Source organism: Sturnira hondurensis, unplaced genomic scaffold (assembly GCF_014824575.4).
Source record: "Sturnira hondurensis isolate 20B ecotype Veracruz unplaced genomic scaffold, ASM1482457v3 Scaffold0024822, whole genome shotgun sequence".
In the NCBI taxonomy this organism is placed as follows: domain Eukaryota; kingdom Metazoa; phylum Chordata; class Mammalia; order Chiroptera; family Phyllostomidae; genus Sturnira; species Sturnira hondurensis.
The window spans coordinates 7,308,809-7,327,515 of NW_028097453.1; the positions used below are offsets into that span (position 1 = coordinate 7,308,809).

General features: G+C 48.1%; 1 protein-coding gene across 1 annotated transcript; it reads right to left on the minus strand.

Moving 5' to 3' along the window:
- Positions 1 to 6,792: 6,792 nt before the first annotated feature.
- Positions 6,793 to 17,200, minus strand: REG4 (regenerating family member 4). Its single transcript, XM_037038925.1, has 5 exons — positions 17,134 to 17,200; positions 13,904 to 14,001; positions 10,990 to 11,127; positions 8,892 to 8,997; positions 6,793 to 6,975 (listed from the first exon to the last, which is right to left on the minus strand). Exons 1-5 carry the CDS (start codon positions 17,198 to 17,200, stop codon positions 6,896 to 6,898), a joined length of 489 nt encoding a protein of 162 aa, XP_036894820.1. The 3' UTR covers positions 6,793 to 6,895.
- Positions 17,201 to 18,707: the final 1,507 nt, after the last annotated feature.

The window sequence follows — 18,707 nt, forward strand, 5'->3', positions numbered from 1 at the left end:
GCTGGCTTCAGGGTCTTGGACATCAAACCACCATCATCCTATTTCCGGTCATCTGCGGTTGTAACTTTGTGAGAGGGTTTTTCTCTGCATGGCGAATTGCAATAATCTGGCTTTGGCTCAGATGAGAGGCATAATAAATATCGCCTGTACCCACTGGGAAACTTTTTTGAAACCTGTGTTTGCTTGCTTATTGGTCAGCAGGATCTAGAGGAAAAGTCAGGAAATAAAGCTATCCTACAGAGTAAACAGAATCAGAAGACCGGGACGCTTCGCTCTCGTGGTGCGAAGGACTTTGGGCTCACCCTCCTGACAAAATCCTGGTGCCTGCAGTTGCTGTTAAATGTCTGGTATTCTTAATAAAAAAACATCTGGACAGCAAATGTACATTTTTCCCCCACAAGGGATGTTTTCTCCTTAATAGGAAGACAAAACTCATCTCAGAAAAATGCAAATGAGCAAACAGAAAACATGCTAGAGACCATCACAGCCATGGTTAACACCTTCCTTCATGCGTGTCCTTGTGGATGGTGTCCGAACAGATGCGTTAAAGGTGAGCAAATAGAGCTTCAACAGAGAACACTTGAAGCGCCTACAGCTCATACTGACTGAGCAAATTTACCTCAAATGTCCCCATCCCATACTAGTTTTCCTTAAGTCTGATTTAAAAGTTGCTGTTTTTCTTCACTTTCCACTTATACACTGTTTACACTATATTGTCCATGCTGTTGTTCCTGAAGAAAAGGTCTCCCTACATCTCTCAGCTCTGCAAGGCCACCCACCCTCTAGAGGCTGACACGTCCTCACGAGACACTTTTCAGACCATCCCCCACAGCTCACGTCTAGATGCCTGGAACTGACTATTCTAGAGACAGTCATATTTCTCTGTGGTCCCTAGCCCCAGTTAAAAATCCCAGGCTCCAAGCGACAGCTCTTCAAACAGTGCCATCTCCCTCATGTCTCATCTCTTGCTGCGCAGGATGGAGAGTGAAAAGGGAACACAAGAATTAAAGATTTTGGCTGTAGTTATAGTTGATAGGCTTACATCACTAATGCACATGGAAAGCTGTGATTCCAGGAACTGGAATATGTGACCATGTGACTCCAGGAGGTCAACAACCAATTCGACCTTTGTGCCCCAGGGCACCTGCAAGTGATGGAGACGGCATCTGAGCCATTGTGTCCCAGGGAAGGAACAGCTGTGTCTTAAAAGAATTGTTAATCAACAGATAAAGAAGCACCAGGGAAATCTGCTGGACTACAACTCTTATCCAATTAACCTTTTTTTAAAAAATATTTTATTTATTTATCTTTAGAGGGGGAGGGAAGGAGGGAAGGAGAGAAATATCAATGTATGGTTGCCTCTCGTGACTCCCCTGCTGGGAACTGGCCTGCAACCCAGGCATGTGCCCTGACTGGGAATCGAACCGCGATCGTGTGGTTCACAGGCCTGCGCTCAATCCACTGAGCTACACCAGCCAGAGCCAATTTAACCTTTTTTCCAACCCCCTTACCTATGCTTTCTTGTCCTTATAAAAATGTAGACTTACAATGAGATGTTAAGATGGCTTTTGAGGGTCATTAACACAACATCTTAGATGGCCAGCCATCTGAACAAAGCGACCATGAAGATCCAATCCTTGTCTCCATTTATTGGTTCCGGTAGTGACAGGCATCATGGGCACTGTCTCCTGTTTCAGGAGGATGGTTAGAAATTCTTCTTATTGTATCAGAAACTTCCATTCACTCTTGATAGGGTCAACAGATACAAATCCAATTCCTGCTTTACAGAAATCAGTATTGTGGTAAATCATTCAGCAACAGGATTATGTCATTGGTCAATAGAGCTTTACTTCTTCTTTTGCAATTTGGATCCAAAGAATTTGACTTCTTTTTCTCGTCTAACTGCTCCAGCTGGAACTTCCAGTGCAATGTTGAATAGCAGAAGTGAAAGCAGGCCTGCCGTCACTGCCTGACCTGGGGAGAAACTGTGCAGCCTTTTAGCCTCGGGTATGTGTTACCTGCAGGCTTTTCTCAAAGGCCTTTTATTGTGTTGAACAAGTTCCTTTCTGTGCCTAGTTCCTGGAATTTTTTAATTACAAAACGACAATAAACTTTGCCAAATGCTTAAAAAAAACAATTGAAACAACCATGTGAGGCTTTTCTTTCATTTTATTAATGCTACGTATTACAACGATGGGCTGATTTTCTTGAGCTGAATCATGCATTCCTGGAATAACTACATTCGGTTTTAATCTGCAGGGGTCTCGGGCCGGGAGTGCTGAATACCTATTTGTGTGCTCGCTTATTGGCTATTTGTATATGTGCTTTGATGAAGTATTCATTTCTTTTGCCCATTTTAAAAAATGCGTTGTTTGTCTTCCTGTAGAACAGCAAGTCCTTTCTCAGATGTATTTTGTACAAATATTCTCTTCCATTTCACGGCATGTCTTTGAGTTTTTTTGGCAGTGTATTTTAAGAGCAAGAGTTTTTAATTTTGAAGTAAAATTCATCATTTTTTTCTCCCATAGTTTCTGTTTTCTATGCCCTAAGGCAAAGATTTGCGTCTCTATGTAACCTTAAAATAAATGGTTTCTGGCTTAATCTTTATGCCCTCACATCACTCCCCTCTGCCGTTACCCATACAGTGACTACGCAGATTTCACATGTCCGATGGAAGTGTGTGCTAAATGTCTGCACTGGTGCTTGGTATGTGCCCCCTTCACTATCCTGTGTCTGCCCCGGATGGCGTAGCTCGGTGGAGTGAGCACGGGCCTGTGAGCCAGGGTTTGATTCCCAGTCAGGGCACATGCCTGGGTTGTGGGCCAGGTCCCCAGGAGGGGGCGCGGGAGAGGAAAACGCACAATGATGCTTCTCTTCCTCTCTTTCTCCCTTCCTTCCTCTCTTTCTAAAAGTAAATAATAATAAAAAAAGAAATTGTATCTTAGCTCTTCAAAAAAACCCCAAGCTATCGTGTGTCTGTATTGCCTCCTATGTGCTTGTGCACAGCCAGGCGGACACACCCACAGGGTTTCTGGAATCCGGTTTTCTCCTGTGTCGCTGTCCTCCTTCCTACGCCCCAGCAGAGGGTGTCAGCCTGTGTCACAGCAGTCAGCAGCTAATTACGACAGCTTGTGTGACTTTCGTAGAGGACAATTACATTTGTTCAGCATTTATGCCGGGCTCCATTGCAGCCTCTTCACCTACGTTAAGTAATTCGACCCTCAGACCCCTGAGACAGAAGACAGAGGCTCAGCGACTTCAGGCTCCATGTCACACAGCCAGCTGGGGGCAGTCGCGCCATCCAGGCGGACTAATTCCGAACCCTTTGCTCTTCCCAATATGATAAACTGCCCAGGTTGTGGCTGGAGTTCACCTAAGTGAGCGCATCTTGGGAAAGAACATCTACCTGATTTTTCCCTTTTTGGGCATCAGATGCTTCTCCAGCCTCAGCTCAGATGCTTGATTCTAAATCCTGTAGTGGGACTTTAGGGCAGAGTGTCGCAAAGGGTGGCCCTTGGCCCCCAGGTTGGGAGCCACCTCACCCACTCCCAGCCGTGTGTGTCGTCAGCAGGGCCACAGAGGAGTCTGGGGCGGTGTGAGCACTGCCCAAAAGTACACAGCTAAGAGGACGAGTAGGGGTCGAAGTCCAGCCTGCCTTGGTCCTGTGGGTCCATGGGGCTGTGTCTCCCCCGGGGGCCTCCTTCCTACAGAGGCACCACATCTACAGCAGAGGCCCAGTCCCTGAAGTGAAGCCGACCGAACCCCTGGGCCTGAAGGCAGTTACATGGGATGCGAGCGAGCTAGGTCAGGCATCGCCTTCCGTCCTCCTGGCTGCAGTGACTGCTGAGAGCGCGCACATGTGACGAAAAGATTCCTGGCCACGAGCCAGGAGAGATTCCTTACTTTGGAAGCTGTTTGGGGGCTGCGGGTTTCTATCCAGATGAGGGGAACATTGGAGCTGCTCTAGCCAACCTTGCAACTCAGTGGGGCTGCATAATAAAGTTAATTACCAGCAAAAAAAAGGCAAAAAAAAAAAAAAAAGAGAGAGAGAGAGAAAGCCCTATCCTGATGGCTTTGTTGAGCCTGTGATCAAGTTACACTGGAAGCCCCAATCTACCCCAAATGTGGACTGTGAAGGAACATGAACCAATACATTTTATTTTTCGCTTGAGACAGTCTGGCTGTCAGTTGTGACCAAAAGCATGCTACCTTTCTGTCCACACCCCCACATGCCTGCTCCCTGTACCCCTTCTTGGCCTTATATTTTCATCGTAACACCTGTCACCTCGTCGTACTACATTATTTCCTTATGTGTTTCATTGTCTTTCTACCTCCGCTCCTCACCCTCACTAAAGTGTACGTTCTGTAAAGGTCAGGAATTTCATTCCTTTTGTTCGTGAATGATTTCTAGTCCCTGAAATGAGTTCTTAGCACATGGCAGGCATTCAATAAAATTTTGTTGAGTACTATACCTCGCATGGATGAAGAATTGCTGGAAGTCCGTGTGCGTAAATGAAAACCAGCACGGTTCCAGAGTTGGCAAAGGACCAGCCTTCTAATTAGAGGAGGGACGGCACGCCCGCGTTCGGGAGAGTCACACTCACACTGAGCATGCGCACACTCATGCAAACTGCGGCTCGTCCCGCAAGTGCAGGGAGAGCGCTTAGCTACTGTGACATCGCCACGTCTGTTTGAAGCTGGTGATGCTTTTCAGTTAGAACTGTTTTCAAATATATTTTAAATATTTTAATATGTCTGTAGAACGACTGTTAAGAGTTTACTTAGTTGTGCATTGGTGTATGTGCTATTTGTTACTTATCGCATTTTTATTTTGTTCATCCCTACTTTTTTGTTATTGTGAAGTATTTTTCCTCTGGAGATTAAACTGAATTAGGTGGGTCAAGGTGTCTTTTTTCCTCTCATCTGTGCCGTCGTCAGAAAATACGGAGAATTTTTTACCTTTTGGGATATTGCCATCCAAATTTTCTTTACATTTTTTTAGTTGTAATGACAAAATCTGGCACTGATCCAACAGAGGTCTTTTTTTGGGGGGATCATATCAGCCTAGTACACCCCATTTATCTACCACCTCTATCAGGGAATCTGATACTATTGAGTTTCTCTGACCTTGACTTGCCCACAACCCTCACAGAAGTCAGTGACGGCTCTTGCTGAAGTAACTATATGCTTCACAAGAACGATCCCTTTCCATCTCCCTGCCATCTGCTCTGAACTCTTGCTAGGAAGAGATTTCCCTTCGGGTTAACCAGTTTCCTAATGCTTGGTGGGAAGAAATGCCTTATTTCTGATATTTTCCTGACAACTGAGGAGTGACAAGGGTGTGATGGGAGGAAGGGAGAAGACAGAGAAGGAGCGGGAAGGAGGTGTGGGTAGGTAGCGTCCATGCTCCGTCTCTTCCATTTCCCTCCGGGTGTGCCCGCCTCCCAGCCAGCACTCTCTCAAGCGGATTGGAGCATTCTAGGGTCAGGGTGTGACGCTGTGTGTTTACTGGTTGGCAGTGCAGCGAGGGTGAAGCAAGTGGCCTTCCACACGTGGCCCAGCCACATGTCCTCTCCTCTCTGGTGGTGTTTCCCTGTAAGGCACGCAAACGCGATCATACCAAAGCCACGCTTTCTGTAATTGCCAAGTCCATATTGTTTCTTCTCACACTGCCAAGTAGGTACCTGACCTAGGGAGACACGAATCTTCACGAGGACAAAATTACTTCCTCAGTATCAGAGTGACCACCTCCAATAAGGAATCTTAAAGCTCACAGGCACAGAGACTTGAACAAGGCCACACGGGCTGTTAGTAGGAGGGAACAGATGAGCACCCAAGGGCCAGGTCCGCTCACTGCACCTGCTCTGACTGCCACTGCCCCTCACAGGCTGCAGAATTAAATAACCCCTGCTCAGAGGTCGGGCAGGCATGCCCCCTGCCCCCACTGCCACATTTCTCCTCTATTCAAGTCAGGGCTGCTCCTGAGGAGGAGCTATTTCAAGGAGATGGGAAGCAGAGACCAGGAGGAAGGAGAGGAAAAAAGACTTGGACGTATTTTCTCAGTCTCATTTTACCTTTTCTCTTCCATCACCACTGAACTGGACCAGAGCAGCCTTCTGTGCATGCATCTATCTGTTAAAAGATGGCCCTGGGAACCCTGGCTGGTGTGGCTCAGTCGGTTGGAGCACAGTCCCATAGACCTAAAAGTTGAAGGTTCTATTCCCGGTCAGGGCACATGTCTAGGCTGCAGGCTTGGTCCCTGGTTGGGGTGTGTTATTAGAGGCAACCAATCAATGTTTCTTTCTCACATCAATGTTTTTCTCCCTTTCTCTCTCCCTCCCTTCCCCTTGCCCTAAAATCAGTAAGTCCTCAGGTGAGGATTTTTTAAAAAGATGGCCCTGGAATCCATGGTCCACATCAGCCTACTATGGACTGTACTGGTGGATGGGCCCATAGCCAAAGGGAAAATAAGCAGGTGGCTGAGGAGAAGGATATGGGCAACAGAGAGAGGACAGGGGGGTGTACAAGTGGAGGGGCTAGAGGCTCCTGCCTGGTTTCTTCCTCCCGTCTTCCAACCTGTATCCCTGACGGCCAAACACCCAACTCTTTCGTCAGGGCGGAGGTGCGCTCCTAGTCTGCTCAAGCCAAATGGAAGTGGGAGGGGAAAGAATATCAAGGACAGAGATTGTGGGGTGAACATGTGCAGCTAGAACCCACTCTTGTATCAATGCTGAGGTCTCTGCCTCTGAGCCTGACAAAGTCAGCGCAGTAAGAACCTCGCCAGCCTTCGGTACTGCGTTTACTCTCTGAGCCACTGATCAGACATGGCCAGTATGGCTGAGAGGGAAGAGGAAGGGGCTTGTGCAAAGGGCTGGCAGGAATCTCCGTTCTTGCTCTACGGTTGATACGCGAGTTGATACTTGCACAGGAAGTGTTGGTGCTTGTTGCATTCATTGCCGTCCCAAGTTAAGAAATCTGTTAAGAAAATAAACAAACACTTTGATGCATTGATTCTATATTGAGCTTAGCAGCATTTTCTGGCGAAGCTGAGGTAAGGTGTGATGGTGAATTTTTCGTTTTGACTTGGCTAGGACATGGTGCCATGATTTGCTCAATACCAGTCTAGATGTTACTGGGAAGGTATTTTTAAAAATGTGAGTAGCATTTAAACCAGTAGACTTTGAGTACAGCCCGTTGCCCGCTATAATGTGGATAATCATCCAATCAGTGAAGGAATCTGGAGAGGAAGACCTGGTTTACTCTGGAGGACAACAGGCACTTGACTGTGAACATGGACTGATGGGAAAGATACTTGTTTGAGAACTCTGTCCAGCTGGAATGTTGGATTCCAGGGAGGGACTGCAGGAGGCATCTGGTCCACCACTTCCCTCCAGCTGGTCGGGCCTCCAGCCCTAGAGATTCTGATGTTGTAGGTCCAGTGATCCCTGGGATTTATATTTTTAAAAAGTTCCCCAGTAGATTCTTGTGTGCCATCGAGCCGCTTTTCTCACACTTCTAAGGCTGCAACTATAGTAACAACTACAATGTTCACTTTTCCTTGGTTAACTCTAGTGACAAGTGTCTCACTACTTCTTGGGGTAAATAGCCTGTTGCATTTTTGAACAGTGCTTATTGTTCAATTATTTTTCCTTTAGTTCAGATTTTAAAAATCCACATTTTGGTAGCTTCTACTTACAGGTCTTGCTTGTTTCCTTTCATCTGCCCTGTGACTTTAACAACAGCTTGTCAGTCTGTGTAAGTCCTTCCTTCTTCTGTGATGAAGCACTCTTACATATGAGGGTCTCCCTGGACCTCGTCTCAGAGTTTGCTTTTTCATGTCCACCATTCCTTCTTTGCTGTTAGAAAGCTTTCTCGCTCTTTTCTGTGCATATAATTTTATTCCTCAGATGCAAGTTAACCCTGCTCCACGTCCTTTCCACCTGAGCCCCAGTCCCCGAGTCCTCAGTCCAGGCCACCCCAGACCCGCTCTTTGCGTTGGAGGGGAGTTCTGGTGAGGCTGTAATAGCATTTAAACCCACTAGGATGTTCTCTTTGGCATCAAGTCTCCTTTCCATCTTTGCTATTCTGTTTTCTTGTTTTACACCTGAAATCTTACATAATGCTTACTGGCTGTGTTTCTTAAGTGGGAGTGATTTTACTCCCCAAGGGGACATTTAGCAATGTCTGGAGACCTTTCCGGTTGCAACAACCTGTGTGTGTGTGTATGTGCGGGTGCTTCTGACATCCACCAAGTGAAGTCAGGGCACGCTAAACCTACCGTGTAGGGGACAAATATCACTATATCCCAATGTCCCAGTGCTAAGGTCAAAACTCCAGAGCATTAGCACAAAAAGCTAAGAATGGAGAAAAGGCATGCAAGCGCAACGAGGAGGCTCAAGCAACACATGCCGCCTGCGGCTGAAGTTCTGGGCACTGGGGCCTGGAGGCGAAGCTCAGAGAAACCAACAAGAGGGAGGAACCCGGGCCAGGAGGAGGTTTCTGGGCTCCTGGGGACCTTCACCATGAAGAAGCCAGAGAAGAGTCACCCATACATGCTCCCTGTAGCCTAGGTTTCCTGAAATGTGACACATCTCACCCCACCCTGGCACCATGGTATGAAACAGGATTTGAAAATAAATGTATTTAGGAATAAAAGCAAGTGGATATGAAGAAAATGTTATGTAAGTAACTGAACAGCTGATACGGTGACATGGCAGATTGTCATGTCACAGTGGTCACAAACGACAGAAGCTGGTGTCCAATGTTTGTGACGAGGCCACTGTCCTGGAGAACAGAAGTGTTGCTGGTGTGAAATGGGGGTGGGGGACGAGTGTCCATTTTTGTGCCTGACAGCAGAAGGACAGAGGTGAGGGTGCTGCCTTTGGACTCACCATCTTTGGGGCTTATTTCAGCACAGTGCTTGCGCGCACCCACGGACCGGCCAGACCAGGTTTTATATGAAAGTGAGGTGCCATCGGCCCACCGCCACTGCTGATTCTGCAAGACAGAGGACACGCCGGTGTCAGCCACCCCACTGGGGCCCTTTCCAATGCAATTTTTATTGTAAAAATTGGGAAAGCTCAGGAATGTGTGAGAAGGGAAAATAGAAAATCATTCTGAAAATGCTACTAATCTCTTGGTACATTTATTTCTGGTGTAAACACTTTTGTCTCTCACAATATTTTTATTGTACTAAAAATGTGGTGATCTTTAAAATATATATTCAGCTTTGTACCTTGCTTCTTAAACATTTTTAAATAGTAAGTATGTACCATAATTTACCTTAATAATCCCCTTAAGGATTGATGTTTATATAGTTTTCAACTTACAATGATTACAAATAACAGTGCCATACACAACTTTGTTCATAAAGTTGTTTCTGTACTTAAACTTGTTTTCTTAGGACAGAATTCCAGAAAGAGCATTAATGGGCACAGGGCACGAGTAGCTGGAGGTATCGATATGCATCCCCAAACTGTTTCCTGAAATAGCTCATTTGAAGGAATGAGCAGGTTTACATCCCCACCTACTGGGCATTTCTCCACAGTCTTAAAAATATTACTTATTAAGACAAAGCAAGAGTCTGATAACATAAGTCATATTACGTTATGCTAATTTGTATTTCTTTAACAACTAGAGACATTGCAAGCTTTTTAAAATTTTTCTTTTTTAAAAGAAATTATTTTTTAAAGATGTTATTTATTTTTAGAGAGGAGAAGGGAGGGAGAAGGACAGGGAGAGAAACATCAGTGTGTGGTTGACTCTCTTATGCCCCCAACGGGGGACCTGGCCCGCACCCCAGGCACGTGCCCTGACTGGTGGGAATCAAAATGGTGACCTTCTGGTTCACAGGCAAGCACTCAATCTAGTGAGCCACATCAGTCAGGGCTCAATGACATTTTTTTTATTGCCACTAGAGAGACAGGAAGGTAGAGAAAAAGAGAGAGAGAGAAACACTAATGAGAGAGAGAAACATTGATTGGTTGCCTTTTTTGTATGCCCTCTGACTGGGAACTGAACCCACAACCTGGGTATGTGCCTTGACCTGGAAGAACCTGCTACCACTTGGTTTACGAGATCATACCCCAACTAACTTGAGCCACGTTGGCCAGGGCCATTGTAACACTTTAGAACGTTTATTTGTCACTTACATTCCTCTATCATAAATATAAATGGGAGTCATAAATTAAATTTTGTAATTTAATTTAAAAAATTAAATTACAAAAACTATCTAGTGGAAAGAGTGTAACTATTTATTTGATCTCTGAATGAGAGCGTTCTGGTTGATAGCAGTATAAATACATTAAAAAACGGAAAGTTAATTGTAAAAACCATTTGTGACACCTTTGGCAGAGTTTGATCAAGAAGCAGCCTGGCGTTCCGTCCTGTGTGCCTCCTGTGTGTCTGGGGTAGCTGCAGAGGCCCTGCCATGGACCCCCACACTGCAGACCCCTCGGAGACCTCAGCAACGAGCCCAAAGGCCTCACACGCCATGCCTTCTGACGTGGTGCGGACAGGGAAGAAAATGAGGGTCTATGCGCAAAGTTACGGATAACACCAGAAACACCAGAAAAAGCTGAGCTGAAAGTTTTCAACTGTAAGCCAAGATCTAATGGCGACTTCATTAAGCCAGGTCCCATAACAGACCTGTGATTGTGTTTATATATATGTATGTACCCATATGTACATACTAACACACACGTTTTTTTGAAGAATCTGTAAAGCTGGCAGTTTTGTGCTCTAAGATTCGGGAGGACTTTAATTAGATAAAAGCTCTACTAAATGATGCCACGGGATGTTGTATTCTCCACTAAGAGCCAGAGCTGTACTTGACCTTGAGGCCTTGTCCTCTCTCTCAGTTGGAGGCAGGTAACCGAGGAAGACCCACTATGTGTGCCCCTGGACAGGAGGCCTGGCGGCCAGTTCCCAGGCAGGGGCTATCTCTCGGGCTGCCCCCAGGGGGCACTGCTGAACCGAGTCCGGGTTTACCTTCTGTGGGTCATGTAGGCCGATCCAGACGGACAGGTTTCTTTGGTAGCCACGTATGTACTCTGCTATGACTTCGGCTTCCGTTGAATCCTGTATAAACGCCAGGTGGGCTCCGTTTCCAAAGGACTGGCACTCGAGCTGTGGGCAAAAAGGGGCTGTAACAATGCCTGGAAGTCTCGGAGCACAGCCCTCACCCCAAGACGCTGGCGTGCCAGGGCCCGTGGACTCAGATAGCCCCGCCTCCACCGGAAGTAGTAACCTAACCCCACCGGAAACTTCCTGTCCTTCCTGCCTCCGCGCGAGAGAACGCACTGTCTCAAGCATCAGGTCTCAGAGGAAGAGGCAGCTCCAGGCAAGGGCATGGGCTCTAGGGTCCCCGGACGCCTGGGGTCCTGGTCTTGCCTCTCCTCACTGTGTGCGACCTTGGTAAGTCACTTCACCTGTCCGCGGCCCCGTCTCCTTATCTGTAAGTGGAGAATAATGCAGAAAGTAATGGCTGCCGCACGGGGAGTTGGTAGGAGGATACTGTGGTTATAGTTATGCGTTATAATACTGCATTTCAAATAAATCTAAGAAGTCACTGATTATAAAACGTGCTATTCTCTAACCAGAAACTTACTGTCCAACAAAGCATTTCATAGATACGTATTTTATAGATAGAGATCTACGCTTTATTTTACGCTCTTTCAGAGCTGCGTTACGGGATCTGCTGATGTGATAAAACTTTTTTTTTTAATTATTTATTTATCTTTAGAGGGGAAGGAGAGAGGGAGAGAAACATCAATGTATGGTTGCCTTTCGTGCGTCCCCTGCTGGGAGCTGGCCTGCAGGGAACTGGCCTGCAACCCAGGTATGTGCCCTGACTGGGAATTGAACCGTGATCCTCTGGTTTGAAGGCCTGTGCTCAATCCACTGAGCTACACCAGCCAGGGCCTGATGTGATAAAACTTTAATAAAAACATGGATTGGCTGTGGTTGCCACGCCAATGCATGCCTTTAGGATAGTGCTTGTGACTGGGTGTGGATACTGTTTGATGACAATTCAGCACACACACTTGCCACCACGTTACAATTCCAAAATGCCTTCATACTGGGAATTTCATTTGACTATCAAGCGTGTGAGGCATGGAAGCCGGACTACCGGCCAGCATTTAGTGAGTGCACCAGTCACAGAAATTCCTGGGACAGCGGAGGAAATGGGCTCGAAGTGTTCAAGTGATATTTCCCCTCCAAGTTCACACTTGGTAGAGATGAAGCTGGAACAGAACTCAGACCACCCTCTGCCTCTGGAGGCTGAGATCTGGTCTACCGATCTTCACTGTCTCCTTGGGCAGCTTCTGGGAGTCTTGAGAACTAAGATCAGCCATCAACACTGGCAAGGAGTCAAGGAGCTGCAGCAACACAGTGTCCAGAACCTTATCTGTCTTCTGGTTCTGTATGGTTAACTCTGCCAAAGCTCGGTATCAATCCTGTGGACCTTTTTTTTTTTTTGCCTTGAAAACCTGAATTAAGCATCTACCACGTGCCATAGACTTTTAGCAAAACCCCAAGGGGTAAACGTGTTATCCCATTGTTTTGATCCTCACCTGAGGACATTTTTTTTCATTACTTTTCGAGAGAGAGGAAAAAAGCATCAACGTGAGAGAGAAACATCAATCAGTTGCCTCCTGTACTCCCCAACCTGGGATTGAACCCGCGACCTTTTGACCTGCAGGATGATGCTCCACCTACTGAGCCACACTGGCCAGGGCAGTGCTGTCCCATTTTACAGCAAGAAATCCTGTGGAGTGAGGTACATCTGTGACTAGTGAGTATCAGTCGTGACTTAACCTCAGGTCTACGGCACTCCCACATCCCCAGAGAGCTTCCTCCTTGTTTCGGCAGAAGTAGCACCGGAATCTCCAGGGACAGGCATTCATACAAATGGCCTCCCAAGATTTATTTCCTCAAGCTGCTTCCCACACACTGAGGAGAAAGTCCATCACTCTCTATGAGCGCTTTTTCTTTCACTGGACCTTGTTTGTCTAGTTCACATCAGCTCAGGAAAGTGCCGGGTTCAGGCTGACCTCCCTAGGTTTGCTAGTTACTCTTGCTGGAATCTTGGGAGGTCACCTATGCTCACACTGCACTGGAATTTTCCATTTAAATGTCACAATCTTACATTAATTCTGTGCTTTTTAAGGCCAGAGAAGACTTGCATCCTCAGTGGCCATCTCGCCACAAGGGCTCCATCATTGCTGAGTTGCTTATACCAGGGGTTCTGGGGCCACTCTGGATCCAGATCACCCCATATTTCCCCAGGAGGCACCCCCACAGTTACTTCCGTTAAGCAGCCACAATTCAGAGAGACAGCGGCATGGACTCCCCGTGCGCCTGGGAGGTGACTCAGTTAGTCTGGCTCTTTGGGCATCTCTTAGACCGAGCCTCAGTGGGGAACAAACAGCAGCGGTGCATCAGTATTGGTTGGGCTGTGCAGACTGCAAAGCTTTGCCTCTTCCTGCCTCACTTTCCGTCAGGGCTCTGAGGTGGATGCTCCAGGCCTGCCCCCCCCCCCCCACCAGCTCTCTTTCAGGTAAACCTGCTGCAGTCCAGTTATTCTTTCTGTAAGCTCCTCATCCTCCTTGGATTGATGTCTGTCTGTCTTTCTTACTGACAGTGATCTTCTGGAGGGTAGGGGCTGCTTCTCGTTCATCCTTACATCTTTGCAGCCCATCTAGAGTCTGGGCACAGAGCTGTATCAGTGCTCAAAAATTCAAGTGAGCAGAGCACACAACCCTCTTCTCTCTGTTTCCCCGGCTGGGTAACTTCTCAGGATGCCAAGCGGGGTCCTTGATTCTGAGTCAAAGGCGACCCAGATCCCAGGGAGGCCCCCTGCTTTGGAGAAGCCAGTCTAAGCGTGGGCCACATTTCTTACCTCAGCGTCAGACCAGCTCCTCAGCTTCTGGAAGTATCCGTAGCAACTAAGGTTGTGGTAAAACCACCCAGTAGGACAGCTGTGCAGGAAGAGGACGTCTGCATGTAAACGAAAGGCAACGACAAGTTACGATGGTGAAAACAATCCATGTCTGCACTTGGCCCGGTTTACAGACCGGATCCCTTGACTGAAGGGGAGGAGGCTGGGTGTCCTCAAGGCAGGGCCCTCCTATGCCACAAACACTTCATTCTGGGCATCTATGTCCCAGACTTTCCCAGAGGGAACGATGGCCTTTTACCAGGGTAACTGCGCTGGGGAAAGGCCACCACCAGATCCTTTGAGGGTTACTGGGCACTGGCTCTGAACGGGTTCTAATTCCAGGAGGGCCAAGGTGTCGGAGCAGGGGCTTGCAGGAACGGGCTGATCAGCGGAGTTTTGGCTCAGGCTCGTCTCACAGTGGGCCCGGTGGGTTCCCACGCCCACCTGCGGTTATTCCTCCACTCATGGAATGCAGAATTGAACAGACCTGCTCAGCAACAGGCACAACCCCACACTGGTACTGAGATCAAAGAGCTATCATTCCAGCATCACAGGATTGGGGGAGGCGCATACACTGGTAGTTTGAGGCATTACACAAAGAGAGTGTTGTTTGTTTTGTTTTTGTTTGTCCAAGAAGACACAGGACAGGTGAAACAGCAATTTGGCTGATGCTTGAGAATAGGTGGGCTCAGAGTCAGTCCCCAGGAGGGGGACACGTCAGGCAAAGCAGGGAGGCTGAGCAGAGGGGTAGAGGGGCAGGAATGTGCAAGGTGGGCACAGGAAGAACAAGCACTGGCTCGCCTGAGGTGTAGGGTGCCTGCCAGGCAAGCATAGCGAAAGGGGAGGAGAGTCAGGGCCTAGGACCCAAGGCAGCGCGACCGGGGTGGGGGGGGGGCAAAGTGCTCCTGCAAGGGCATGGTGANCCAGGAGGGGGACACGTCAGGCAAAGCAGGGAGGCTGAGCAGAGGGGTAGAGGGGCAGGAATGTGCAAGGTGGGCACAGGAAGAACAAGCACTGGCTCGCCTAGGTGTAGGGTGCCTGCCAGGCAAGCATAGCGAAAGGGGAGGAGAGTCAGGGCCTAGGACCCAAGGCAGCGCGACCGGGGCGGGGGGGGGGCAAAGTGCTCCTGCAAGGGCATGGTGACTGGGCCACGTCACTGAATCATTCAGGTTGCCTTAGGACCAGAACCTTCCTAAGAGAGAGAGATACACTGGTACATCCCTACTGCACAGATAAGAAAATCTTCTCAAAGAGGCGAAGGGACCTGCAGAGGTCACTTAGGTGGAGGGGAGGTGGGACCTGGGAGAGAGCTAGCGTTCCTCCAGCAGCCTGGGGCCCCCGCCTCTGGTGGGGCTAGAGCTCCTGCCACTGCACACAGGGTCAGGGGCCTGCAGCTGCCAGCGCACTGCCTGGACTGCTAACAGTCTGTTCACTCCACCACTTCTAGATGTGGCCTTGGGGACATTAGTTAACCTCTTCTAGCTTTAGTTTTCTTGTTTGCACAATGGGCTGACAATATATACCTTCCTCATTGGATTTTTGGGAGGATTAAATGGGATAATGCATGGACAGCGATTACCATAGAGCTGGTATGTAGTAATTGTTCAATAAATAGTAGCTACTTAACCAATTGTAGCTATTAAAAAATCATATTATCATTTTAACCAGTGTAATATTTTTGAAAATAGTCACTGGGTGAAGTGTTTTATTGTCCACAAATCATTGTTCTTCCTCTGTCCACACATTGAGTGAATTGTTTCAGGTGAGGGCTGCTGAGGGCCACGGCAAAGAAATCACTGCAAGGCAACAGGGTACTGGTCTTGACCATCGAGTCTCGGGGGCAGAGAAAAGGCCCTTCTCAGTTCAGTTCCCCACACTCCCCTTGAATACAAGATTGGACTTTCCCATAAGGCACAATGCAAGGAATACACAGGATGTGTCGTGAGAGTTCCTCCCAAGACAGTAAGAGTAAGTAGAAAGTCTTTGTGCAGCTGACAGGAAGATCTGTGAGAAGGGGATAGTTAGATGGACCAGGGGTGAGTGTTCTGGCTTCGCCTTCTCCAGGAAAGAAACTGGAGAAGTTCGGTGGAATCCCTGGGTGGCGGAGGGGGCTTGTGTCTCACGCCCCAGGATGGAGCTTGGGCACATTTCAAGCTGCCTTAGGGAAGCCAGAAGCAGGACAACAGGAACTACTTGACTAGTTGGAAGGCAGCTTGCAGGAGGAGCTGGCCAGAGGAGGGTTTTACACTCCAGCAGGTTCCGAGAAGGTGTTGGAGGGGCCAGGTCCTGAGCAGCTGTAGATGGTTGAGAGAGCTGGGGGCTGGACCACAGACTTTGGCCACGGCCACCCACATGCCCAAAGAACCCTGCTTCTCTTTGTATTCCCTTCCAATTGACGCCCCTCTGGAAGAGGTGACAGGCCACAGACTGCACTGCACACCCTCAAGAGGCCTTCTTCTCAACAAAGGTGCTTCTTGGCCGTGGTTTCCTCACTTGCCCTCCACGTGCAATGCCCAGCGAGGCCACTGGAGACTCTGAGGTACCCAGGACCAGCAGCCAGAGCACCCCGTCATCTTACAGCGTGACCTGGGGCAGGTCCCTACCCCTCCTCACCAACAGGACAATGGAGTTATACCAGATGAGCCCACATTTCGTTCCCTTCCATTTCAGATATTCAGCAATAGTAAGTTTTAGCTCACTCATGCAGTTTTCTTCCTGTTTTCTGCCCTGGTGGATTCTAGGGTTCTGCTCCCCACTTTGTTAACATGTTATGTTGTGTGTGATGCTGGGTCTCTACCTGTGTAGGAGCTATTTTTCCAACCAAAATCCCCTGTGTGTCCACATAGGAAAGCAAAGTCTAAACACTGGTAGTTCTGATTATAGCTTTCATTCACTAACAGTGAGGTGTTAGGTACTTTAAACACATTATCTTCACCTTTCACAATGAACTAAAATGATCATTGTAATCTCCATGTAGTTGATGATTCAACTATGGCTCACAAACAGGAAGTTTGAACTGTTTGATTCCTGGCTTTTAAAAAAACAACTACGTCACACCGTCTTTCGTTCCTGCCTCTAACACTATTTCCTGAAGTGCCTAACACTGTGGGGGCGAATGCGGCTTGCTGTGCTGTACGAGTCACGTGAACACTGGCCATGGGCTCAGTTCCAGCTGAGTGGCTGATACTCACCCCCCAGGACCTGAGTGCTGCCTGCGCAGCTGAGCAATAGGAGCAGCCACGCCCTTTGGGCTGCCATCTTCCTCTTCCCCGGGACAGACGTGCTTCGGAATCCTTCACTGACTGAGAGGGTCTCAGGGCCCTCGTCAGCGTTTGTCTGAAGCTCCTGGATTCACCTAGATCTGCAATCCGAACACATTTGCACTGGTGAGACGGACCAGGAATTTAGATGCCAAACCATGCATGGAGGGGAAAAAAAAACTTTTCTGGCTTAACCAGTAAAGGGAATCTCAAATTCAGTATTTAGGAGATTGGACATCTTGAGTTACGAGGTGTTGTTCTCACCTGCAAGGTCTCTGGGCCAGTGCCCAGGACCTAACTGTAAGTCTGAACGGTTTAAAAGTGACCAAATGGAGGCATTTGGTATATTGCTGACAGCTGGCCCCTGACATTTTCAGGATCGCCAGCAGAGGGCATCAGATTTCTCACAGATGAGGCAGCAATGGGCCATAGTCAAGTCAATCAAGTCAGTCCCAACAGTGAATTATTTGATGTTAGATTCAAAAGTGAATATGTGGTCTAATACCCACATTTTACAGAGGAGAAAATCTGAGGCTAATGGATCTGAAGTCATTTGCTCATTGTCATGCAGCTACAACCAGATTTTCTGACTTCAGCTCAACCCTTTTATACTTAGGTGATAACCACGTTTTTTAAAAAAGAAAATAACTTGCAGACTTCTGGCCAAGATGGAGGCGTAGGTAGACACACTGTGCCTCCTCAAACAAAATAAGGACAACAATTTGGAAACAGAGTAACAACCAAAACTGAAAGAAAATTAAACTGTATGGAAGTCCGACAACCAAGGAGTTAAATAGACACATTCATCCAGACCAGTAGGCTGGGCGCAGTCAGGCGGCCGAGCCAAGAAGGATCGTGGCACAGGAAGTGGTGACACTGAGCTCGCAAGGCAGCAATGGGCATGCAAGGAGGCACCAGCCAGAACCTGGGAACCCAGGCGGTGGCTGGCAGACTCCAGGCGTGGGGTGGCAATGGGCAGACCCAGCGAGGCAGTGATTGAGAAGCAGGGCACCTTGTGCAAAGTGGCTGGCTGACTGTGCAGTGCAGATAACTGGGGAGCGAGACAGATCGTGCAACCCAGGGTCCTAGTGTCAGGAAATAAAGCCTCAAAACACTGATTGAAAACACTTGTGGGGGTTGAGGCACAGGGAGAGACTCCCACCTTCACAGGAAACTTTGTTGGAGAAACCCACAGGGTCCTAGAATGCACACAAGCCCACCCACGTGAGAATCAGCATCAGAAAGGCCCAGTTCGCTTGGGGGAAGTGACGGAGGAGGCTGAGGTGCAATAGACAGCAGAGCAAAGCACCATTTTTCCCCCTCTCTGACCCACCCCCCACATACAGCATCACAACCCAGTGACTTGGGTTGCCGTGCCCTAGTGAACACCTAAGGCTCTGCCCATCATATATAACAGGTGCGAACAGACCAAAACATTATGGCTCAAGCAAAAAAACAACTCAAAGCCCCAAACCCAATACTTCTAAGCAACCAAGAGATAGCCA

Excerpts from the sequence above, each read along its gene's own strand:
- REG4 (XM_037038925.1), bottom strand. The coding sequence starts at position 17,200 with ATGGCAGCCCAAAGGGCGTGGCTGCTCCTATTGCTCAGCTGCGCAGGC. Across the intron at positions 14,002-17,133 it reads CAGCACTCAGGTCCTGGGGG|ACGTCCTCTTCCTGCACAGC; the intron begins GTGAGTATCAGC and ends GTTTACATGCAG. Across the intron at positions 8,998-10,989 it reads GCCTACATGACCCACAGAAG|AATCAGCAGTGGCGGTGGGC; the intron begins GTAAACCCGGAC and ends TCTGTCTTGCAG.